The sequence below is a fragment of the Haliotis cracherodii genome, unplaced genomic scaffold (genome assembly GCF_022045235.1).
Source record: "Haliotis cracherodii isolate W230 unplaced genomic scaffold, xgHalCrac1.p SCAF_18, whole genome shotgun sequence".
NCBI classification, from domain to species: domain Eukaryota; kingdom Metazoa; phylum Mollusca; class Gastropoda; order Lepetellida; family Haliotidae; genus Haliotis; species Haliotis cracherodii.
This window is the reverse complement of record NW_027266273.1, coordinates 19,368,290-19,395,548: the sequence shown is the minus strand read 5'-3', so window position 1 is coordinate 19,395,548 and position 27,259 is coordinate 19,368,290. Positions and strand designations below refer to the sequence as shown.

At 40.5% G+C, this 27,259-nt stretch overlaps 2 protein-coding genes across 2 annotated transcripts; both read right to left on the bottom strand.

Moving 5' to 3' along the window:
• Positions 1-10,675: 10,675 nt before the first annotated feature.
• Positions 10,676-16,438, bottom strand: LOC139465371 (methylsterol monooxygenase 1-like). Its single transcript, XM_071247079.1, has 8 exons — positions 16,186-16,438; positions 15,641-15,718; positions 14,815-14,886; positions 14,293-14,369; positions 13,778-13,904; positions 13,587-13,635; positions 12,196-12,354; positions 10,676-11,674 (listed from the first exon to the last, which is right to left on the bottom strand). The coding sequence occupies exons 1-8, from the start codon at positions 16,330-16,332 to the stop codon at positions 11,532-11,534; spliced, it is 852 nt and encodes a 283-aa protein (XP_071103180.1). The 5' UTR covers positions 16,333-16,438; the 3' UTR covers positions 10,676-11,531.
• Positions 16,439-21,443: 5,005 nt separating this feature from the next.
• Positions 21,444-27,154, bottom strand: LOC139465370 (translin-like). The gene is made up of 6 exons (XM_071247077.1): positions 27,031-27,154; positions 26,031-26,124; positions 25,107-25,203; positions 23,970-24,085; positions 23,182-23,261; positions 21,444-22,250 (listed from the first exon to the last, which is right to left on the bottom strand). Exons 1-6 carry the CDS (start codon positions 27,103-27,105, stop codon positions 22,011-22,013), a joined length of 702 nt encoding a protein of 233 aa, XP_071103178.1. The 5' UTR covers positions 27,106-27,154; the 3' UTR covers positions 21,444-22,010.
• Positions 27,155-27,259: the final 105 nt, after the last annotated feature.

The window sequence follows — 27,259 nt, the reverse complement described above, 5'->3', positions numbered from 1 at the left end:
ATAACCGTAGTTTACTGTATATTGTGCTTGAACATAATTAGAAACAGAAAACATGGAACAAACAGGTCAACCACCACATAAAACTTCTACTTGATAGCACAGTAAGGGGCGACTAACGGGATCGGGTGGTCAGGCTCGCTGACTTGGTTGATGCATGTCATCGTATCCCAATTGCGTGGATCGATGCTGATGATGTCAATCACTGGATTGTCTGGTCAAGACTCCACCATTTACAGACCGCCGCCATATAGCAGGAATATTGCCGAGTGCGGCGTTAAACAACAAACAAACAACTTGATAGCAACTTCTGGTCCCAAACCCAAGCGCGTCAACCTTAAATAGAAAACACTACACACTGTATATCCGATTGATAACCCTGTGGTTAACGCATTGCTTCGTCGCGCCCGGGTTCGATTCCATGCATGCACTGAAGTATTCGAACCTAGAAAGCATGTGAAGGTTACGGATCTATCACATGCATGCGAAGGATCCGAACATGGAAAGCATAGAGAGGATATGCATCTGGCATGCACGTGTCTCGTGCATATCAAAGCAAGGAATATTTGATTAATAAAGACGATACCTTTAATATATGATATACTGAATATCCATAATAATACGACTGGTGTTCCAAGTGTCACTACCTTCACCTGCCGTTTAATCCCCCCTGACATTGAGAAATGTATGCCAATGGGTACCTCTCCACTACAATCATTACATGACCAGGAAGGTGGGAGCCTGATTTGACGCGGACACTTTACCTGCTGTTGGCGTGTTCACACGCCCTGTTTTGTATTCATTGTCGAAGGAGGTCGCAACCGATGTGACCTTTGTTTGGAGGAAGAGGAATAGTTGTGCTGTCTCACAGGACACGCCTACAGTACCGTGACCCGCACTTTTTTCAGAAACCCCTTTTTTAAGTGAAAGAAAAACCGATTTAAGCGGCTTTTTGCGGACTGAAGAACTGATACCTTTGTATTGTGTTACGTCGCGTCTCTCTTATGAGTGGCGTTAGATGAGAGAGGTATTACGAGATAGTTAGGATTATTGTTATTTATTATTTGCATTTGAACAAAATCGAGACTTGTTTCCTGCTTAAGAAATCTTGTTGAAGAAATGTCCTGTTTCCTGCATATTGCATAGGTAGAATCTCTCAGCGGCTGCTGACTACTGCTGTCTGCACGTGCTCTTTGTGAGTGACATGGTCACGTGGCTGTATGATCTGCGTGTGGCATTGTTCGCTGTGTGCACGATCCATACGTGGTGCACTGTGTGGTGCACTGTGTGGTGCACTGTATGTTTCCAGCAATATCACTTGGGGGAACACCACGAATAGACTTCACAGGTCATTCTCATGTTCGAACCTGAATTTCAGCATTAACTTCGTTTGTTAATCAACGCCGCATTCAGCAATAGTCCAGCTACATGACGGCGGTCCGTAAAAAATCGAGTCTGGACCAGACAATACATTGATTGGCATTATGAGCATCGATCTATGCAATTGGGATACGATGACATCCATCAACCAAGACAACGAGACTGACTACCCGATCCCGTTAGTCGCTTCTTTCGACAAGCATGGGTTCCTAAAGACCAATCTAACCCAAGATCTTTACGGGACTGTAATTGGTTCCAAAGCTGTAATCGGTGAGCTACTCTTAGAATGTTCAGAACAGAACAGAACCAAAGATGTAAATACTGCCGAGGGAGAGAAAGAGGGGGGGGGGGGGGGGGGGGGGGGGGGTGGTCGCGGGGAACATGTTTTTTGTGCGACAAAGGAGTTTTTTGTAAACGTGACTGAACATGTTTGCCTGTAGATGTACGTAGCTAAGAATGCTTCACGATATGACATTTCTTTAAGACTACCACCATTGTATTTCAAAGGCTCGGGGTGATGGTGTGTTGACTTGACCACGTGCAGTCTTTTGAGGGTTTTCTTCAGGGACACGGTAAGCATATCAGGTAAAGGTTACATACTGCGAAATACCAACATGTCAGCTGCATAACAACACTGACAGCAGTCAGTATCCGTGTCTTGGAATATGGCATTCGTGAGACTCAGGTGTGTACGCAGAACAACACTTGTAGAAAACGATGTACCTATCAATGTCGATTTGTTGCGGCGATGCAGACAAAACTATTCATGACACAAGAATATATAACATTCGTGTCGAAAGGTGAGTCATTGAGTATGGTTTTACGCCGCTTTTAGCAATATTCCATCAATATCACGGCGGGGGACACCAGAAATGTGCTTCACGCATTGTACCCATGTCGGAAATCGAACCCGGGTCTTCGGCGTGAGGAGGGAACGCTTTAACCACTAGACTACCCCCACCGACCTCGTTTGGAAAGCTGTTCAGTCGTTAAATATAATGACTAAAAGATTGTAATAAACATGTACCTCTCTCGCCGATCGTATTTCCCGTTGTATTGTGTTTCTAATTTCAAGAGAGAGTTTATCGACTAACAATAGTATTCATGCTTGGTGAGTGAGTGGGTGGGTGGGTGGGTGAGTGAGTGAGTGAGTGGTCGAGTGAGTGAGTGAGTGAGTGAGTGATCGAGTGTGTGAGTGAGTGAGTGAAAAGGGCGGACACTAAGAAATGGCTTCACACACTGTACCTACATATAAAATCTAACCCAGGTCTTAAGCGTGATGAGTGAGTGAGTGGATGGAACATCACCGGGGTCTGTAAATAACCGACACGGGAACAGACAAATTAGTGGTTAATATTATGAGGAACGCAACATTGTCGGACACGATGAGACGCTGTATCCCTGTTACCGAGCTGTTACCGAGGTGTCACCAAGCTAGGCCACTAAACAACAAACAAACAGTATGTAGGTCCCAAGAAATTTGTGCTTGTCGTAAAACGCGACTATGCTTGTCGTAAGAGGCGACTAACGGGATGATGTCAATCACTGGATTGTCTGGTCCAGACTCGATATTTTTACAGACTGCCGTCATATATCTGGAATATTGCTGAGTGCGGCGTTAAACAACAAACAAAAACAAAACCTGTAAGGACAAGCAATTGAGAACTAGGACCTAATGTAACCCGAGCCGACGTGCATGACATGGGCACGCTGTAACCGCTCAGCTATTCCCTTGTCCGCTCGGATGAGTCTGTCCGTATAAAACCACGTCCTTCACAACAGAACCACGTGCCGTGTCATGTTTCTGCAACATGTGGATTGATACAGATGACGTAAACATGAAAGAATAATCCTCGCACAATCTCGCGAGACGATCAGAACACACGAAAGTGAGACTAGCGGTGGTTGTTATGCGGCCGACATGTTTTTTTCAACTTTGGTATCAACAATGTCTGTATTATCTTCACTAACCAAATAGAACTAATTATTTTTGTTATCGGTGCTACATATATTTTAGATTTTTAAACAGCGATGTGTTACCTTAAATATCACATGTATCTTCGAAGACAGTGGGGTTCATACCACAGCGTTGTCGGACTTGCATTAGTGAATGATACCGCTGTGACTAGCTCACTGTTCTCTTTCTGTTGGAGAAAGGTGTCTTTATCGCAGACAACAGACAAGCCTTGCATTTTATTTGTAAAGCTATACTCTTAAGTTCTTAACTTGTCCCAGAGCCAGACTGATTAGAAAGGATTCCTGATCTTAGCAATTCTACTCTCACTGGAGTGGTTGAGTTAGTGAGTGCCACTTTGAACAGTATTTCAGTTATATCACGGTGTGTCAGCTTGATGTGGGCGTGGGGAGCCCCATGATGGCGAAACCAACGAGCACGGAGATGGTTCCAACAAACCAAGAAACATAATTAAGGCTATCCGGGATTCGAATCCACGATCATTTTTTTATGGTTCGCCAAAGGGACGTGCTAATCGAATTGCGGCTCCCTTAATAGACGACTGAGCCACCCGTGGCCCGTAATTTTTCTGGAAGTAGAACGTGTACCGACAGCTGCGGGGTAGTAGTAGTAGTTGTAGTAGTAGTAGTAGTTTGTTTCTTTGTTGTTTAACGCCGCATTCAGCAATGTTCCAGCTATGTGACGGCGGTCTGAAAATAATCGAGTCTGAACCAGACAATCCGGTGATTGACATGATGTGCATCAATCCACGCAATTGGGAGACGAAGACATACATCAACCAAGTCTGCGAGCCTGACCACCCGATCCAGTTAGTCGCCTCTTACAAGCATAGTCGCCTTTTACAGCAAGCATGGGTTGCTGAAGACTTATTCTAACCCGGATCTTAGTAGTAGCAGTAGTAGTAGTAGTATTACTAGTAGTAGTTGTAGTAGTAGTAGTAGTACTAGTACTAATAGTAGTAGTAGTAGTAGTAGTACTAGTAGTAGTAGTACTAATAGTAGTAGTAGTACTAGTAGTAGTAGTACTAGTAGTAGTAGTAGTACTAGTAGTAGTAGTAGTAGTAGTACTAGTAGTAGTAGTAGTAGTAGTAGTAAAAATTTACTTACGTTACTTTACTTCTCATAAGACATTTATTTGTCCGAATAGAGAAAGATTTCTGAATCACTCCCTTAAGTCCACATCGTTACACTGCCACCATACGGTATCCGTGTTGCTTCCACGTTAAGTGGTGGTGTAACATTAGTTAGTTGGGTTAACGCGGTTTTAGCAATATGTCAGTAACATCACGACGTTTATCACATGACGAATGCTTTACACAGTTCTTGTAGAAACGGTGAAATGTCGACAGACTGGTATGGCGATGCAACCTGACACAGACAGCCGGGATACCAAATATATCTTATTCATACATAATAAGAAATATTCATAACCTTGCTGCATTTTTCATTTGATAGTCCCACGTAAAATTGAGGATGGTTCACAAAGAAGTAACTACGGCCTGAACAAGTGATTGTTGCAGGACGTTTTATGTTGGCCGAACATGTGGATGTGGATTAAAGATAAATCGTATTTCTACTGCTGTTTCTGGGATCATACAGAGTTTGCAAGGCTATTTCCTGGTAGAATAAACAACATTGTTTCACTTTGATGATGTATTATCCTTTAATAACAATGACACCGTAAATAGCGATCTGCTTCTTTGAAATATTCATTTGTCATATTCGTTATATACTGTTTGTTGCGTAACGTCCATCTCAGCAATATTTCAGCTATATGATTGCGATCTGTACATAATACAGTCTGTACACACAATCCAGCGAGTGATATTGCGAACGACGGTCCACGCCGTCGACACCATATCATCCAAGTCACCGAGCCTGACCCCCCGATCCGTTAAGCCTCGTACGGCTAGCATAGGTTGCCCGAAACCAATTCGAACTCGCAGTCCCCACGTAATAGAAAAATGCACCTGAAAATGTTTGGGAAACCATTTGAGGCAAAGGGATCCTGTATTCTGTATATGTAAAATATCGGTTTACCCCTTAAACATAACCCCGTGAACATCCGCGTTAGAATTTGCCTTAAGCAACCTATTCTTGTAAGAGGCGACTAACAGAATCGGATGGTCACGCTCGCTGACTTGGTTGATGCACGTCATCGTATCCCAGTTGCGTAGATCATGCTCATGACAATCGGATAACTGTTAATAAATCGCTGTATTTATTTATAACAAGTTTGTTTTCACCGTTTGTTTCAACTGTTTACTGCCGGTATGATTATCACATATCCATTCTGTGTTGTTATTTTCATACAGATAGCAAACACTCGTTGTTGATACATTTGATAAACCTGTGACGAACGTCTTTCTGATCGAACGACTCTGGGATAACTATTCAAAGCGTATTTTCATTTCAGGCCATCTGTGTAATGTGACGCACAACCAGGAAAGTCAGAGAGACTGACAATCCGATCGCTATTTTAGTCGGCTCTTATCAGAAGCCTATTTACTGCGAACCTATTGTGGCCAGGGGCCAGGGAGTGACGATCTTAATCTGGATACGCTAATGTTCACGTTTTGGTAATTAACCTTTACATTGTACCAGAGATCATAAAATATGGTGTCTTGTTGCACACAGAAACAGTGACTGTACCGTAGTTGTAGCTGCTGCCGTGCATGGCGGTGACGGTGGGGGAAGACAAGGCACGTGGAGACGAAACAAGAGAGTAGCGCTGTGAGAGCAGCATGGATAATTCATTCCGAAACATCGAAGAGGTTGTAGGATCGGCCAAGGCGGTACTGGGAAGGGGTCGGAGAGAGTGCATGGATGCTGCAGGAAAAACTTGTAAAACCAGTTTTGATATAAACATGTCAACAACCTCTCCGATGTCAGGGTTTTTCATCATCAAGTGCGTCGTTTTGAAAAGGTTTCTTTTCACATTTGACATTTAAAAGATGTATTATTTAAGCCTAAAAGCAGTGTGGCATTCTGTGGTTACATACAGGTTGATAGGGGGCAGATCGAGCATGTTTAACAGAGGGTAGAACACATTCCATTCTTACAACAATTACAGTGATGTAATGTGACCATGTACAGTTAACGCGGACCAGTTCTGGTTTATCCGGGGAAGTGTAGATTTTACGACGCTTCTTTTAGTGTGCTTTTTGTGGCTTGTGCGTGGTCCTTGAACATGAATGATCGTCCATTAGCATTTGGACTGATAGTACGCAGATGTCGTTGTTTATTTGTTGTTCAAAACACGAACTCGTTTCAGAATACGCAGTTTGAGTCAATCTTGGTGCGTTTCAAATGAATCAAGAGTTCAAGAGTGATTATTATTTTTTCTGATAGTGTTATTTACAACGAAATCTCCTCCTTGGTCAAATGCTAGCCTTGCTTTAAGGCTGTACTGAAAGAAAAGTCCATGGATGTGTAGTAATTCTATCCTCTTTATAGGCAAGTCTAGATATGTAGACTCCAGTGCCAACTTGGTCTTATTGTTTACAAAATCTAGGAATTATTACTAACTAATAGAAACTAATAATTATTGCCTTAGAGGAGCGTGCAAGTCAAATGCATGCACGTTGCTATGTGAGTGCAATAATCACATTTCACCTCACCTCACCTCACCTCACCTCACCTCACCAACACGTGCAACGACAAGCTCATTTCATAATGTCAATCAATGGATTGTCTAGTCAAGACTCGATTATTTACAGAACGCCGTCATATAGCTGGAATATTGCGGAGTGCGGCGTTAAACAAACAAACCAACCAACACTTCCAAACATTGGGCCATTTCCTCATCTGAGATGTTCCCTAGCTGTTGTGCATGATAATCTCACACAAAATGTATATCAATGCGGGGATCCCGCGTTAGTGAAGGTCCACAGCAACCTGTACCAGTACCTTGAAGTGGTACGTGGCGAGTTAATCGATGGGGTGGTCAGACTTGGTGACTTGATTGATTCTGAGTCATCGTACCCCGACGACCTGAAACTTTGTTCATGGTGTCAATCACTGGTTTGTGGACTGGATTATTTACAGGACTTCATCATGTAAGTTGGAATATTGCTGACATCATCATTGTATACACACGTATACAAGGCCAAGGTAACCTCACATTCAATAAGTTGGAGTGCTCGCCCAAACACACCCGTTGCGCATGTTCTTTTTGGGGGGGGGGTAAATCTCGTGCGTGTCATGCTGATGTGACGGACCACTACGTTGAACGGGGTAACATGTGGAAGTTGACATTTATTCGTTGTGGGACGAAGACGTCCTCAGAGCTCCAGTCAGGAGATTACCACTGCTAATACTAGAATTAACTTCCATTATCCACTTTATAACAGAAAGTGGTCAATTCTTCACTTTTGATGAATATATAGAAACATTTCATTTTGGGGCGATTTGGTTAGTGTGGCAATGAAGGTTTGTGTTTCTGTCTTTAGTGTAATTAAAATGTCCGACATGATATTTTTGACTTGTTGTTTACTTAACGGGGAATAACGTGCCTCATTTCCATACATATTTTAGAGAAATTACCAGTTGGATAATGATGATATAGAACAAATCATGGCTCAACCACTCTGGTTCAATCCTCATTTGTTTTTATTATTTATTTATTTTTTTATTTTTTATTTTATCTATTTTATTTTTTTTTTGGGGGGGGGGATCTTATAAGGCATGGGTTTCAACATGGTGTTCATATCATAACAGATATTTGGATTGAAAATGGTATTTTAAATTTTGAAGATTTTAAGAGCAGATATAAAATGAAAGGAACAGTTTTAAGCTGTTAACCAATATTCTTAATGCCTGGGGAATTGTAGTTACAAACAGATCATTAAAGTTAAGTCAACTAAGCATCAACAATGATTAGAGTATTAGAAAACTTGAATGGTATTTTCAACTTTCCTGTTAATTGGGAAAATGTACGAAGGACTGTCAGCAGCTGTAATTTTTATATGAATTTATCTACAGTGAGTGAGTGAGTTTGGTTTAATGCCGCTTTTAGCAATATTCCAGCAATATCACGACGGGGGACACCAGAAATGGGCACACATTGTACCCATGTCGGGAATCGAACCCGGGCCTTCGGCGTGACGAGCAAACGAATTCACAAAACATACTGTCTGTCGTGTTTGGATCAACCATATTCTGCTCTCGGCTAACAGATTAATTCATTTATAAAGTATTAATCACCAAAAACCGTTCTTTGATGTTCTTATTAAAAGTTTGAGGGATATTTGTCAAATTGAAAAATATTTTGCACACAAAACCAACAGAATCCAGTGTTATCACAAGAAATGGAAGCCACGGTGTTCTACCCTTGGCCTGTCCATAGTCATGAAGTGTTCATAAAATATGTTATACGTGTAGGAGTCAAATTACTGTCCACTTCAAACACTGTGACCGACCTTTCATCGATAGTGTTTTATATGTCTTCTACCTTGATTGTAAATGTACTTGACCATTCTTGATATTTGTTAAACATGTACGTGGAAATAGAATATAATTTATTTACAAAATAAGAAAAAACGGTTCACTGGTTGTTGACATGAGACATTAAAAAACACTGGAGAGTATGACCTCATCTGGGTAGAGTCAATTGGCTTAATTCTGAGGTAAGATGCTTCACTATCCTTTGCCGACTTCACCTAAACATGCAGCAGGCACACGCTTGGTACTGCCATGTTACCATGGCAATCAGTCATTTACAAAATCCTGGTAGCTAATATGATAGAACTGTTAAAGAATGTATGTTCCATAAAAAGTGTACAGATTTTTACCCAAATCAAGACATTTGTGGATCTGTCCTTCCTTGTCACTTGATCTTGTGCACTCTATCTTGGAGGCGGTTAATTTTCCTTCATGGAACGCTGCTTACAAGAAACATTCTGTTCTCAGTGAGTGAGTGAGTTGGGTTTAACACCGCTTTTAACAGTATTCCAGTTATATCATGGCGTGTCAGCTTAATGTGGGAGGAAAGCCCGAAGTGATGCGTTTACCACTTCGGTAAAACCAACGAGCACGGGTATGGTGCTGACAAACCTAGAAACATAATCGGGGCGAACTGGGATTCGAACCCACAATCATAGGTTTCTGGCGTGCCCAAGGGACGCAGCTCTGCACGGCGAATCGCCGCGCCTTAGACGACTGGGCAATTCATGCCCCCCTGTTCTCAGTGAAAGAATTTACTGGGCACAAATCAAGAACGCATCATCAATACTTCATTGGTTTTGTACAAACTACGTTCCTCAATCAGGAATAGGGTGTCTACAAAACCAGTGAAATATTGATGCTGCCATGTGAAACAAAAGCCTCTGTGGGGGGTAACAGAAACAAAACAGAAACAAAACAGAAACGACCATTTGAAATTGCTCTTTATTATCAACAAAGAATGTATATACACATGATGAATAAATAGTAAACATGTACATTTATGAGTTATCACACAATCTGATGATGATTATGATGATGATGAAGATGACACGTATTCATTTGGTGGGACAAGATTCAAACTTCATAGTAGCATCAATACATGTGGAATTAAACCTTCAACAGAAGAGTTCTCTGCCCATTCAAGATCATTTCTGTACTTCAAAGCAAGAAATTAATATTTTTGAGGTAGCAAACATCACAATTTCTGAGATCCAACTTACATGTCAGTTAGGTCTTTGTCATGATGATTACATAGTCAGCTAAGTGTCCATACGAATACTAAATCGTTTCAAGGACATATTTTGAATGATTTGTGAAACAAACACGACCAAACACACAAATACTTCCGTCATCCTTCTGATCATGACACTAGCCATGTCTCTCTGAGACTAGTCACAACCTACAATATACCTGTTGACTGGAGCTGGTGACGCCACATCGACCAGATTGATCAATTAGGTCGGAATAACATTTCAAGTCTTAATTCTAACAATTAATTAACTAACAACATATTCCTTGTTACATAGTGGGTGGGCCTGGACAATTATGTGCACCAAAACAATGCACCGGTTAAAGGTAAAGATGTCAATAGATATTGCTTCTCATCACCTTACCCAATTACTCGGCCAATCAAAGAATTAAAAGCCTGGATTCACCATTTGACTTTCACAAAGTGTATATATTTGAATAGAATATTTTAAATAAATCCTTCGTCAGATATTAATAGGTAAACAAAATCAAACAAAGGAACTGATGATTAAAGTAGGCCTTACAGCCCATTTTACACCCACAACAAGTTAGCATATTGCTTTAGGACAGAAATAAAAAAAGATCTCAGGTGAATGTTTTATTAAAAAATAAACAACTTCAGATTAGTTAACAAGATTGTTCTGTTTATATGGAATACAGCATTAAGGCTGATCTGGCCATTAACATGTTAAATGTTGTGTGACCGCCAGCACTGCGGATGCATGATAACACAAAACAATGTGATAGGTGATGAGCCTAACATCACTTCAAAACCCTTTAGGCCACCTGCTTTTCCACACAAGGTGTATCAAAATAAACATAAATAGCTATGTCAATCATTTATGTATTTATATGAAAGTCATTCTGCTGTGGAGTTAAAACTGCAGCTGGCTTCTTGAATCACTGATAGTGATGTAGACATGGAATTAATAAATAACCGTTTTTATTGTATAAGAGGATCTACATTACTAGACATACTAAAAATAAATAGTTTTATGTTTAATTCACTTCTTTTCCAGCTGCTTTTCAGAAGGGGCCTTACTGCCAAACACTGCATGTCGTGTTTGGGTAAAAATAATTTTGTATATGGTATATTTGGTTCAGATATACTACTTAACTCTTGACAGGGATATGTTTTATCATCTTATTGCTTCCCCCACCTATTATTACATTACTCACTTTAATATGTAGATGTAGTCCTTTGATCTCAGTATCCTTAAGTGTATATACGTGACATTCTGAAGGTACCAGTACTGGCCTGACACTCCGATACAAATCCTGGTTCACCTTCTATGACCTATATACCTATGACCTCTTTAACAAAACCATCCTAACACAATCGCTTAAATATCTCATTTCCTTTAGATAGTTTTAGCATTAAGATAGGTTTGTGGCAAGGATGAGCCAGGCTCCACTTCAGAGTGTTATTGTGGGCCTATGTATCAGTGGTGCCCTGTTGACATACACAGTGCCAGCACCTTGGACATCTACTGCACCTTCTTCTTGCCCTCAAGCTTGGCACAGTAGTCGTTGTACTGTGAGTCGGTGCCGAATATCTTGTCCCACCATGTAAACGTGGAGCCATAGTTACCAATGAAGTTCTTATGGTGGAAGTCGTGGAATTTGGCACCTGACAAAAAAGCAAGTAATTCAATGTGAGTGTGTGATTGTTGCCTTGCAGCTATTCATGGACATTCACAATGTATTCTTTAATATATAAATCAGTGATGTGTGTTTGTTGTTTGATGCATCCCTCAGCAATATTCCAGCTATATGGTGATAGTCTGGAAATAATCGAGTCTGGACCAGAGAAAACCAGTGATTGGCACTGTGAGCAATGATCCACACCGCTGGGGTATGAAGACACACAACCAGCCAAGTCACTGAGTAGAACCACTCGATTCATCATCGTTTTTTTATGACCAGCATAGTCTGTTCGTGGAAATTCTAAACCGAAATCCCCAAAGGGTCATACAAGACTGTTTAGTCTCAAGTTCTTAGGTCGCCAGGACCAACTCTAACCCAGAGTCCCAATGGCAGTAGAGATATGAATGCGTTGGTGATGAGTTTATTCTCAGTGTGTTGACCTCCAAATACTCACGATCTTCGAAGTGTTCTACTTTCTTAAAAGAGACTACTGAGGTTGCTCACCTGCGTAGAAGGGGCAGAGGTGGAAGGGGTTGAGGTAGGGGAAGTAGTAGCCGCTGTGCACGTCGATGGTCTCCATCAGCCGCACCGTCACCCACGCCCACATCAGCATCATGTGGTTGGTGAAGGTCAGGATCCCAATGAAGAACCCAAATCCAAGAACTGAAATGTGATCATAAATCATAACTTCTATTCACTTCAAGACACTGCAATGGTTGAAATGCCAATGTGTCCATGACGCAGTGATGAAGTGATGTGATGAAGCAGAAACACACAGCATTTCATCAGTTACGTAAGGCTTCTCACTTTTACCTCTCAGTACAATACAAAGAAAGACAATTCTAAGAGTAGTGGGAAAGTTCTGTTCACCACTTTGTAAATAACTAAGGCCTGATATTTGTTTTAGTTTCTTCATGCGACCAGCCAAAGACAAAAATACTGAAAGTAGAAATAAAACATAATGACTAAATGGAGGCTGACTGTTTTATGATTCGGTAAAATGAAAAAAAAAATCATGAGATCCATCACAACTGTTTGTAAGAAGTGATGAATAATACATACTAAAAGTAAAATCTTCATAAAACCAATCAATTTTCTTTCGAAATCATTTCGCAATCATGATGACCTCAACAGATTTGTTTTTAATAATTAGAAGCAGAATCTGGAAGATGATTTCTTTTCTTTTCACTGCCTACATTGAACTTTAGTCCTGGTCTACCCGAGTCAAGGGAGTTAACTGACTATAATAGTCAAGTTTCCATCCATGCTGAAATATGCTGGAATTTTGGCGTTATACATTGGCTGGACTAACAAGTCTGTGCATAGACCAATCAAAATCTTATAACGAAATTGACATCCGGTCTGTAAAAAAAATGGCAACTGCCGTGCAGATTTTGATCGATCACATTTTTTGCTTGGTATCGACAGATATTTTCCAAATCTTTACATGTTTTCAATATCAAGGTGCTCGTGATCTGATGCACTTTGCGAGGTGAGACCTGTTTTATTTCAATATAGATCTTGATTATCAATCAGATAGTCTTGACTGGGCGCCACCATTTTGTTTGAAGCAAATTCACGTGATATGGGATGTTGAATCTGATTGATCAATAGGAGCGACATAGAAGCGACATAACTCATAATAGCCACTGGTGGCGTAACGATCAAACCATGAACATCCAGCCTAGTCGGCAAGGGTGGAAACTGGGCCCACTTGCACAAAGCAATCTTACTGCTAAGACTATTGTAAGCCTATGTTAAAGTATGGGAGTTACGATCATCTTAGCGCTAAGATCGCTCTGTGCAAGTGGGCCCTGGACTTTTTTAGTCAGTTAACTCCCTTGCCTCGGGAAGATTACCATGGTCATCTACAAAGTCTTCAGTTGTTTACTTACTGATTGTCTCCAGCGGATGTGCGTATTCAGCAGTCATTCCAAACGGGGTCTGTGGACAAAGGAAATTCTCATGATATTTATAAGAACTGTGGTGTCAGTCAGGCATACGGTAACACACTTACCAAGTAATTAATGGCATAATACCTGTACGTCCACTGTGTAGAAAGCATTATGTTAATTAACATTTTTACCTGGAAGAAGTGGTGGACCTTGTGGATGTACTTGTATACTCTCCTGTCATGGAGAGCCCAGTGGAGGAAGAAGTGCCAGGTGTCCTCAATGACAGCGCAGCCGAAACAACGCAGCGCCAGATTCCACCTGAAACAGTGTGTTGTCAACATGTAGTGAGGTACCACCCATTGCTCTTTACCCATGGGGATTCCAGGTAAGAATATAGGCCCCTCCCCTCCCCCCAACCAATGCTTGTTGTACGTGGTAACAAAATGGATTTGTTTACAGATTGTGGCATTAAATAACACACAAACACTGCTAATTTTGTTTGTTTCGTTTGTTTGTTTAAATAATCGAGTCTGGACCAGAAAAAACAGATTGGCATTATGAGTAATGATCCACACCACTGGGGTATGATGACACACAACCAATCTAGTCATTGAGCCTGTCGATTCGTTGTTGCTTTTTATAGCGAATTTTATTTAAATCGACCCCAATAACTTTCTGTACTGTGACAAGTGTAAGGTCTACGTACCATGGAGGCATACTGTCCCAGTCATAAGGAATGTTGAAATATTCAGTGAAGAAGTACGTCCCTGTCATCATTGGAAGCTGAAAGAGACGACAACAATACTACACACTCTACACCGAGGCTGATCTTAAACATAACACAAGCTATTTTACATCATTTTAAAGTTATTATAAAAGAGACCAAGGATAATACATGAATTCTTAATTACCAATTATGTCCTAATCCCTTTGAGCTTCCCTTTAGAAAAATGCAGTGATCACCACCGCGGTCCTAGAAAACCACAGTTTGTGAAATGACGTCAACAATCTTCAGCTTTGACGTCATTTCTAGTGTAATGTCATTCAGACTTTACATCACAGTAAGAAACAAATTATGTCAACAATGCCGTCCGGATGACGGAAAAAATATGTGAAGTGATATTTGCACTTGTGCACATACGATTTTTATTAACCCCATGGGTAATAATATCCAATATGTCATAATATATATATATATATATATATGCAGAAAGCAGAGGACACTCACCTGTATACAGAAATGACTGAATAAAATCAGCTTTAAACATGTCCACTGCTTATCAAACGTCTCTGGTTTGTCCTGTAAAGAGAACAGCAATCTTATGACACTGAGGTATTAGAGAAGAATACTGTGGTACAATGATTACTTCAATAACAAATGTATCATACATAGCATGTTGTTTGTTGTTCTATAATACGTCTGGACGTCACAATCCAGTGACCGATATTGTGAGCAACGAACCACACTGTCAGGGAACACTGACACACTATCAACCAAGTCAGAACACTTCATCCAGAGGCCACTTCTTACGACCAACATAGGTTGCTAGGGACCGATCCTAACCCAGATTCTCTGCAGGGTTACACAGTATGTACAAGGGATAGCAGATTCATTACACCTTGTCTGTGAAATATCATACAAAAATATTTTGGGATGTTTAAAATATGTTGTTCTCTTCCTCATGACCATGATAAAAGACGTTACACTGAAATACATAAGAGCTCCAAATGCATAACTGCTTCATGTTGTGATACAGCTGCAGTGAGTGAGTGAGTGAGTGAGTGAGTGAGTGAGTGAGTGAGTGAGTGAGTGAGGTTTAACACTACTTTCAACAGTATTCAGGTTATGTAACAGCATGTCAGCTTAATGTGTGAGGAAAGCCCGAAGAAATGCAGGTCTCAGACGTTTACCACCTTGGTGAAACCCACGAGCATGGGTCTGGTGCTGATAAAGCCAGAAATGTAATTGTGCTAACCAGGGTTCAAACCCACACAGCACTGAGCCTTATATAGACATGATGGACTTGATACAGTGATCTATGGAAGACACCTACTGCCTGAATCTTGTATCTGTTCATGAAGGGAATAAACTGGAAGATAAATGCAGGAAGACACAAGCCAAAGTACACCACCTGAAAAATACAATCAGTTTGAATGTTAACACAAGAGCTATTAATGCTAACAGCCAAGGGCAACATTCACGGCATGAACATACATCGATGAGACTTTATTTTTCTTCAAATACAAACCTAATATTAGCAATAAAATTATGAAAAGTTGATCATGAATGGTAAATAAAGCTTAACAGAAGTTAAACAGACCTATATATTATATATATGTATTACAGTCTCAATTAAATATATCATTTCATATACTATCGAAAGTTATCAATATATATATCTGTTTCGGTATCAAATCTTGTGCAAGAACTTACCTCACATACATTTGCAATTGTTTTAGATGATCGTTTATCTGATAATGATCATAGACTGTGTGACATCAATAAAACAGTTATGACATGGCCTGGGGTCATTAAATATGATTGATAAAGCCCACTCTCTCCACATCATGGTAATCAAATTGAAATTTAATTAATTACCTCGTGGACAATCAAAGATCCCCATGTTGCGATTTGAAACTTCGTGTAGTTGTCGATCATGTGCACCCATGCTGTTCTGAAGGGATCACGGAGAGGATTATTCGGCAAATAATCAAAATATTCGCTTCCCAAACTCTCGTTTAACATTTTGGAAGTGTAGTTGGTCGACTGAGATACCGTGTCAATGTGTCGATTGCCCACAATCGCTGTAAACTGTCAATGAATTGGGTAAGTGGTGAGTTCGTCTATATTAATAACAGTACTCAGCTGATCTAGCAGCAGACAGGTGCGTAAACGTAACGTGCTCTGTGATTAGTTTGTCGTTATGGCATGAATATACAACGGCCTCTCTGATTGGTTGCTTTTCGTGGTGCGATTTAATATCAGAGACTGCTGTTTGCAAACCCAAGAAGACTTTGTCAGGGGTGGCCTGCGTTTGTGTGTTATCGTGAATGTTTTACGTGATAAATGTCGGAGGCAGTATGGTGACACTTCACGAATATTCAAACGGACATGTCCGGATTTCAGTAATGTTTTGACACCACATCTAGAATTTGTTGTTGAATATCACTTTCATCTTTTTTAAGACAAGGTAGAAATATGTGCACATTTCTCTAAATTTGAATGTTTACAAACAAACACTCAAACATTGTTCGAGTTAAATAACTTGCCTACTCCAAAATAAGAGCAATATCCACCAGTAACCGTACAAGATATTATATACTCCAAATTAAGAGCAATATCCACCAGTGACCGTACACGTTATTATATACTCCAAAATAAGAGCAATATCCACCAGTAACCGTACAAGATATTATATACTCCAAAATAAGAGCAATATCCACCAGTAACCGTACAAGATATTATATACTCCAAAATAAGAGCAATATCCACCAGTAACCGTACAAGATATTATATACTCCAAAATAAGAGCAATATCCACCAGTAACTGTACAAGATATTTAACTGACGTCCAAAAGAAACTTTACCAGAGTTATAACGAGTGAGTGAGTGAGTATGGTTTTACGCCACTTTTAGCAATATTCCAGCAATATCACGGCGGGGGACACCAGAAATGGGCTTCACACATTGTACCCATATCGGGAATCGAACCCGGGTCTTCGGCGTGATGAGCGAACGCTTTAACCACTAGGCTACCCGACCGCCCCAGAGTTGTTATGATCATATATAATCAAATATATGGCATGAACGACTTATTATAATATCTTGTTTGTTTGTTGTTTAACGCCGCACTCAGCAATATTCCAGATATATGATGGCGGTCTGTAAAATAATTTAGTCTGGACCAGACAATCCAGTAATTGTTATCATGAGCATCGATCCGTGCAATTGAGAAACGTTGACATGCATCAACCAAGTCAGCGAGCCTGACCACCCGATCCCGTTAGTCGCCTCTTACGATGCAAGAATTGCTCACGAAAAAAAATATCATGATATACAAGGGTAAATTGAAAAGTGTGTGGCCTCACATATATTTGCTTTGTGTTCTGTGAGGTTTTAACACGTGTATGAAGAATGATCACCTCTTGGAAGACATAACACCAAGCTGCTGGCTTAAAACCTGAGTTGTTACCTCAACTATTTTTGTGAAGTGAACGAGCGAATCTGACGGGTGAGATTAACAGCCAAAATGTAGAAAAGGGCATGTCACCTCTACATAAACGAATATTTGAAAATCAACTCCGTCCACTCCTATTCAACTGTTAAGAAATGGCCTGCTGTAAGGGAGGCAGAGGGAGCATGTAAGATGACCTTATAGGTCTGGTCGTCACAAAGATGCCATGTCTGAAACTCAAGTCGAGGATGTTCATCGCATGATCATGGCTTGATGAAGCTTCGATGGCTGACGTGTTTACGTTCAGGATATCGCTGGCTCTATGGGGGTCAGTGTTGGTTCAGTGCATCTTAACTGACGCTCCACAAGCAAGCTGTCCGCAAAGATGGGTTCCCAGAATGTTGACACCAGATCAGAAGCTGACACTACTGAACATATCGATGCATTTGGTCATGTACACTGAAACACTTTGAAAACGCATATAATTAATGTTTTGGTAATATTGGGCAAAATGGCCACAAAAAACAAATTATGTTCTTCTGGGTATTTAGGCTTGAGATCATCCAACACAACAATGTCGTCGTACGGGTTCGAATCTAATTTTATGTGTTTAGAGATGGACGTGAGCACAAAACGCATCTTTCTGATTTCGAGCTGAAGTTGATCGTGCGTTTTCAAATTGTTTCAGCATAGGTGGATGCGGTAATCCTGGATGAAGCGTGGGTCCATCACACTGATCCAGTCGTCTGTTGGCAACGTCTTGGGTTCAATCTTCTGGGGCAGTAGTGAGTGAGTGAGTTGGGTTTAACGCCGCTTTTAACATTTATTCCAGTTTTATCACGGCGTATCAGCTTAATGTAGGAGGAAAGCCCGAAGTGATGCAGGTCTCAGACGTTTAGCACTTCGGTGAAACCCACGAGTTATGATGCCGACAAACCTAGAAACATAATAGGGGCGAGCCGAGATACGAACCCACAATCGTAGGTTTCTAGCGTGCCCAAGGGACGCAACTCTGCACCGCGACACCCGTGCCCCATCTTCTGGGGAAGTAAGGGGATGACTATGAAGAATTTGCTGTAAAGAGATCAGACTATCAATGGACACTACTGTATCGCAGACCACGTCAGATGAGACAAGCTATCATCCGGTCAGGTATGCTTCTGCTTCAAGACAATGCGTCTGTGCACACTTGAGGCGACAGTGGCTGCAGCTGCAGATCGGGACTGAATTATTTCCTCCTGCCCCTTATTCTCTTGACCGAACACCCTCTGGCACGTTTCTCCTTTCTAAAGGAATGTGTCGCCACGAACTTTCAATCTCATTAATATCAGTTCTTTTACTCAAGTGATATACCATCTTCCCAAGGCAAGGGAGTTAACTGACTATACTTGTTTAGTCAGTCTACTCCCTTTCCTCTTGAAAATGGTGATATACCTCTCTGTGTCAAGATCTGACGAACCCTCCATAGCGGGTCGTGCCATTTATCCCTGAGCGAAGTTTGACCGCCCAATCTATATTAAAGGGTGCATGGGTTCTTGAGCTTATCAGCTTTCTAAAACGATTTGGTTTCATTTCTTTCCCGAGTCGATTCGGCAAGTTCAATCCTAGCAAGAAAAACGCCACAGAACACAAAGAACAAAGATACCCTCGATAGTACACCCTTGAGGGCGTAGAATGCTATGGTGCGTTTAGAAACATGATATATAAATTACCCACAATACTATAATGTGACTTTATGTTTTTGCATTCGAAAGTCCCCGATTATATTCGTTTTCGAGATACAGAAATCAGATGTGCTTGTCTGAATGCTTCGCTCACTTGCACCGAGAATTGGCTGAGAAGGTAGTAAACCTGACGCAGCCACCTATATGGGGGATGTCCTCAGATCTTCCCACAGCGAGGTATCATTGTGGTGTAAAAGATCAGATTTTAATGAGATTGCGAACGTTTTTGTTCATCCTCGTATACACAAGAACCTGAGTTAATGGATGAAATCTTCTTCATTGATGAGCTCTTCGTTTCAGTACGCCAGCCCATTCGTCAGTTTGAATGAGGTTCACCATCAAGACAGGGATATACATAGGATAAGGGTAGTTTTAATAACATTGCTGTGTTGGCTCTTCACGAGGAGCGTTACACACACGAGTAAACATGTATACTGTATACTAGTGTGCATAATGATAATAAGTCGCTTCTTTCTCTCGGGCTACAAACAAACATGTACACTTGTATGTACATTACGTGAGTGGCTGGTCAGCAGGACGCGTTTGCCCTTTGAGCAAAAACCTCGTGTCTTAACTGATTGTCAGTGATCCATTCGTATAATTTTCACCATTATTTTGCCTTTTACGCCCAATGGAATCTGTTTCGGTAGATATTTAAATAGTCTCCTATGACGTAGGGACATCGTGACCCGGACAACCATTTCAGCGGTCAAATGTGTGTTTATTTTTTAAAGCTGCACTCAGCAATATTCCAGCTATGTGACCTGACAGTCCAGTGATTGACATCATGAGCATCTATCTACGCAATTGGGATTCAATTACAGTCATCAACCTGACCTCCCGATCCCCATGGTCGCGTCTTACGCCAAGCATGGGTTGCTTAGGAACTATTCTAACACGGATCTTCACGGTCCGCCTCTTACGCCAAGCATGGGTTGCTTAGGAGCTACTCTAACACGGATCTTCACGGTCCGCCTCTTACGCCAAGCATGGGTTGCTTAGGGACTATTCTAACCCGGATCTTCACGGTCCGCCTCTTACGGCAAGCATGAATTGCTTAGGACCTATTCTAATCCGGATCTTCATGGATATCACCGGTGATACCGGAAACTATGGCAAATTAGTTTAGAACCTAGAACACCAGTAGTCAATATAATGTATGTCATGTACATGTACATGTGTAAGAACACTTCTGCACAGATTCATAAGTTGCATTGATAATTATTAAACTCCTAATGTGGCGTTAATAATTATGCAATGCGTTAATAATAATAATTCTGTATAAATAGTTTATACAAGTTTATTTATCTTGTTCTCCAGAAACCATGCACTGTTTTTGCGCTGATGTTTTCGTAGAGAGATCGATTCAAATTCTCTACATGACATGGTTCCATAACAAATAACCATCTGCGCCTAAGCTGCTTATTTCTGTCTGTACACACTCCAGTCTGGACCCAGGAGAGAACATCTGCATTAAAGTTAATACCGATGTCGTATTGCGCAAATGCCTCCCACGTATTTGTTCTTGAACCATCCCTTGCGAATGCACGAAATCAGATCGAAAATAACCTCTTTTCATCGGCTTAAAACAGAAAACATTCAGCCACATCGCGGAGGTTTGCAAGGTGTTACCTAACGTCATGTCTGCTAAAGTGATCGTTCGTCCAAAACTTGTAGTCTTTTAAACTAACTTTACGCATTTACAAGGGTCGGTGTTCGATTCTGTATTTGAATAATTACCACCAAAGGCACATCTATTTAACGTATTTGAATTTTACTTATTTATCAGAGAAAGTCAAAAGCGTTGGTACTATGTGAGGTGAGATAAAATGGGCTTTGAGGTCGCGTTAAAGATGATTCACTTATACTGCGATGTGTGGTGCATGCTCTTGTTCTATCCAGACTAGTCACGATATGGCTGAAATATTGCCGATGTGACTATAAATATTCACTCACTCACTCACTCACTCACTCACTATCCAGACTAATGCCGATCTTATAGTGCCAGCCCACTGAGATACCATGTCGCAGTTTGACATGGATATTATTATTTCAAAAAAATAATTTGTAAAACAATAAAGTTTCTTTCATGTTTTGGGCATTTTCAGAAACAAAACAAAGTAAAGGAATCAGCTCGAACCAGATAAACAAGCACAGGGTCAAGAAATATTGTTTAATAATTAATTGATAATAGCTTCAATTCAGCTGTTAATCAACATAAACCAGCTGCAGTTGTATCATCCTGGAATAAGCTGCTGCTGAATCAATAAGTTAGTCCTCACAAATGATCTGTTATGAACAGAGTGTCTTCTCACTGGAGTGAAGAACAATCTTGAACAAAAACGGAACTTCTAAAAAATCATTGTTGTGGTTAAGAAGCTCCCATACTCAATAAAACATGTCTCAACAGCAAGGTGGTCTGTTCCGATGTACATGGCACTGGTTGTCAACGACAAAGCCTGAGAGACCTCAGGTGCCCTGAGTGACCCTGTCACAAACTGGAGGAATCCGTCTCGTGCTGACCATCACTCAGAGGGTTTGTGGGTGGACTTCTGTTCCTGGGGCACAAGTCCTCGAATTGTCAAGTCATAAACTACTTCCTCAGACTTCTTCAAATCATATTTCAGGGCATCAAATCTTTTACGTAAACTGTCATTTTTCAAGTTCAAAAGTCTGAATCCTGAATCGAGTTCTCCCACAAATCGGGCGATTCTCACTGGCCTCCCATAATCCCCAGCAGTCACCGAGTTCACTGCTAGTCGAGACTGAAAGAAAGGAATCAGTATGAGGATGTAAAATAGTTAACAGAGTGAGTGAGTGAATGTTGTTCAACACTGCAATCAGCAATATTCCAGCAGTGGTCCATAAGTAATTGAATCTGAACAGGCAATCTAAATGACTGAAGACATGAGCGACAATCAACGCCATTGGGGCATGATGACCCACCATCAGCCCCCGGAGTCTGTTCAGCCTGATGCTCTGTAGTATATTTGATCCCCTGGATCCTTATGGTGCAATTTACAAAGCCGTTCCAATTGCATGAAATAATCCATTCAACCTTTGCAAATGAAACACCTCTCATATTATACACAATTATGTTCAACATAGACAGAAAACATTATACAGAAAGAAACAAGAAAGAAGAAAGTTAAACTGGGTCATGACTATAGTCAATACTTTTAAGTAATCAAAGCCAAATTTGGCCAAAATAAATTATGAATTTGGAAAATACTTTGGTCAATCAGAGGTTTCAAATCACAATAACTACTGCTTATTGAAACAACTGATTGATGGCTGCGTCACCACAGAAGTACTCAGAACAAATAAAACAGTACTTCTTTTTCTATCATTGTTGACAGGCCAATTTAAATAATGACTGATATGTTGGTTGGTTTGTTGTTTAACGCCGCACTCAGCAGTATTCCAACTATATGATGGCGGTCTGTTCATAAGCAAGTCTGGACCAGACAATCCAGTGATTTATATCATGAACATCGATCCATGCAATTGGGATCGATGAAATGCATCAACCGACTCAGCGACCACACGATCATGTTAGTCGCCTCTTAAGACAAGCATAGTCGCCTTTTACAGCAAGCATGGGTTGCCGAAGACCTATTTTATCCTGGATCTTCACGGGTCGACTGCTATGTAGAATTATGGGTTGACGCCACTCACGCCACTCCCTTGACTCACCAGTTCACTGGCCAACTGTAACAAGCCCATGAGGTAGTCATCAAGGTCAATATGGAAACCCTCACCACGCTGCATTTTTACTGAAACAAAGTACCACAGTTGCCCTACACACAAATCTAATATCTTGACCTGTCCTAATGTCAGTTTGTTTTCCTTGATTTATTCCACGTGCATATATTCAACTCGGTAATCAAATATAAAGTGGCAGAAAGGCAACAGTAACCAGTCCAAACTGGTGCAGCAAGGAGGACAAGGAATACTGGGTCCAGGATAAAATAAGCAGCTGTGAAGTTATTATTGTTGAAATATTTTTTTCATAAGAATTAACTTCAATCTGTTTTTCAGCCTATGGAAATATAAATGTAAAAAACGGTGTGCAGATTTACGCAAAGTTTTTATTGACCAGGGCCCATGCCTTGTGTTAAGTTTATGCCTCCATAAACACAAAAAATATTAAAGTCAGTTCTAGGATAGATCCATGGTTGATTGGTTGGTTGGTTGTTTCTTATTTTACGCCATACTCAGCCATATTCCAGCTGTATGGCGGGTGTGTGCAAATAATTGAGTCTAAACCTGGCAATCCAGGGATTGACAGCATGAGCATCGATCCACACCACTGGGATATGATGACATGCATCAACCCAGTCAGCGAGCCAGACCACCCGATCCCGTTATTCGCCTCTTACGACAAGCATGTTCGCCTTTTACTGCAAGCATGGGTTGCTGAACATCTATTCTACCTTGGAAAATAGATCCATGACTTCTATTAAGACAGTGACATGACCCACCTCCCAACATGGCTGCCGAGTCCTCCCTGGAGATGAGAGCTTCCTTCTCCAGGTAGACAATGTACGCTGACAGCCCGGTCAGTCTCTGGCTCACAAACCTCCAGTGGTCATGAAATCTGAATCAGGCATAAAACTAATGCAATACTCCATCAGACTTCTCACATGTTTAGCAATCACAGTTTGTTTTTCATACCGTGATATTTTCAGAGATTGATTGTTTGAATTATTGATGCATTGCAGATGTTGGTGTCTAGACCATGCATGGACATGTCATATGTAGCCTACTATCACTAGACCTTTGGCCCTTGTTGTGATGAGTCGAACTCTAACCACTATGCTAACCAATCACCCCTCCGATTCTGAAGTATGACACTACACAGACATTTATAGTAACTGTTAACTGACAGTGAATCCATTAACACAGCTGAAATCTTCTAACCTAAAGCAATATAAAGGTGATTGAGTGAGTGAACAATATTCCTATTATATCACAGCATGTCAGCTTGATGTTGGAGGGACTAGAAACATGACTGGGATGAAACGAGATTCGAAAATATGATCAATGTCATTAAATTCAGATCTGAGTTCTCACGACCGCTAAACAAAGATCCGAGGACATGCCATTACAGGTCATGTTAAAACGACATTTTATCCAACCAATCAGAGCGTTGCTTACCCGATCAGGAAAGTGACAGTCAGAATGTGTTTTCTAATCATGCAACCTTGAAAAGGTTCACACTGGGTATTTCAAACGACAGTTGCTGGATGTTCGACGAACATACATTATCGGCCATCTATTAGACATTCCAGGATGTTCTTTTATTCAGTTTTCAAAATTATAATCAAGAATTTTGTCAAAATATTTTTCACAGCATAGCCTGGAATGTGAGTCGCCAGTTTGAAACTACTGCAACATAGTTCGCGAAAGCTGATTTCTGATTGGCTAATGTCAATTTCTTGTCAGTCATTTCACTGGTCGGTCGAAGTTAGCGAAAGTTCCTTCTAACATGACCTGTAATGGGGTGTCCTCCGATCTTTGTTTAGCGGTAGGGAGAACTAAGATCTGATTTGAATGAGATTGCCCCACAATCATAGATTTCTTGCTTCCCTAAGGGATGCAACTCGTCACATTCTCACCTATAGTACTGATCTTGAGGCACCTTCTTGGACAGCTTACTGAACTGTTCTCGAACTCGTTCAAACCGCTCCCTTGCCTTTTCACACAATGTTGGGACTACATGGCAACAGATAAATCCCAATCACTCACCAAAACATGAAGACATGAGACACATTTCTAAATGACATTTTTGAAGCATGAACAAGGAGCAGTTTACAAATTAAGATTCAAATAAGTAAAATAAAAGACAAAAGGCATAATGAAATAAAGATAATGAAAAACAGCAAAATACATGAACTTATCACTTGTCTTAGACTTAAGTTCACAGCGGGCTATTACAATACCATTTGTCCCAGGACTTCAGGAAAGGAAAGTAACTTAAAAACAAAAACAGAACAGGGCTAGTGGGAATTTTTTTCTGCTAGCCATGCAAAAGGTCACTTGTCTTAATAAAATAAGAAGACTTTCAAATTTCTATCTTCAATGAGCCATAAATTACATTCAAATATTAGGACTCAATCAGAAAAAGTCACTACACTGACTTTGGGACGCAGTTTTCACTGCAAAAACAATTTACAACATGTGTCAAAAACTGTATAGGCCCAACATGTTAGTAGAATTAAAATTTATTTGCCCAACATAATTTCTACTAGCCTTGGGTCTACGGGCGTTAATTTCCATTTCTAGACTTGCAGGATCAGGATGTGAAAGGGCAATGTTCAACAATCATCCTGTCTTGTTTGTCACATGATCTCACCATCATGTGAAAGTCATATCATGGCACACTGGCACAAGTAATGTGATGCACAGAAACGTTGTTGACTTAAGTTCTAGATTTGTTGTTCTAGTTTGCATTATTGACATGATGAATGCTGCTGCATGGTACAGCATGTACAATGTTCAGTGTAATATTTTATCAGTTATCTTCAGATGACAATACTCACTGCCTTTAATGCCATCTTGTTGATGGACAGACTGTAGTAAAGTTTGAATTTCTCTGGCGGTTTGTTCAATATCCTTCACTTGAGACCTGATGTCCTGAAAACATCATTTTCATACTGATTAATCGTAATGATCCATATGAGTTAGTACTTTTGTTTATCGTTGCAAACAACAGTTCCATACCTATCATAAAGTCTAGTGAGTATGGTTTTACGCTGCTTTTAGCAATATTCCAGCAACATCCAAATGGGAGACATCAGAAATAGGCTTCAATCATTGCCTCCATGAGGGGAATCAAACCCAGATCTTCATATTTTGGGGCATGACAAGCGAATGCTTTAACAACTAGGCTACCACCCCATAAAGTCGATATTGCATGAACATGATGAAGATAAAAGAAGTTTCAAATGGCAGCTATGGTCGATATGCAAGCCAAATAAAACAAGTCATAGTCCTACATGCTATTCTCATTTTGGCAACCTTTGGAGAATGTACAAACATGGCGTATAAAATTGCTGTTATAAATAATATAACTGCATGGAACAGCCTTCCATATATAGACATGAAATATACCAAAGGTGCATGTGTGTCTTAGCGTCAATTCATGCAATTAAATAGGACCCATATGCTTAAACATTGTTTAACTATGGTCCTGAGACTTTCTCATGAAAATCATCTGAGAATGTTTGATGCGGAATAATAATTTATTCTTGTGGGAAAGATGAAATCAAAGTGTATACAATGGCATAAATGTGAGACGTTTCGTGTGTTTGTGTGAAATATATCAAAGGTGAACAGGAAATTAAAAATGTTGCTGTGTATAATATCATGGAGTCAGTAACATAAATGGTACCGTTTTGATACAACCCTAGGAATCGTCAGTACTATTGACAGCCAACTATGATATTCTGCATCTGTCCAAGACTGGCAAAAGCTACTATGAGCCTGATCAACTTGTCAGCTTTTTTAACAATGAAACAATTCATGCAATTTGTGTCATGCCTCTCGAATTTCTTGCTCTTCGTTTATGTAATCTTGAAAAGAAGAAAATATCTGAGAAGTGGCATCTTGTGTCATGATTCGCTTTTGCAACCCCGTGGATAATGTAACGACCGAAAGACGCCTTGAAAACCGGAAGTCAACAACATGTGCCCGCTCGCGAAGATGCAAACTTTTTTTGTTTGTTTTCGTCATCAGTTTATTTTGTACTTATTGACACAAAACCTACCAA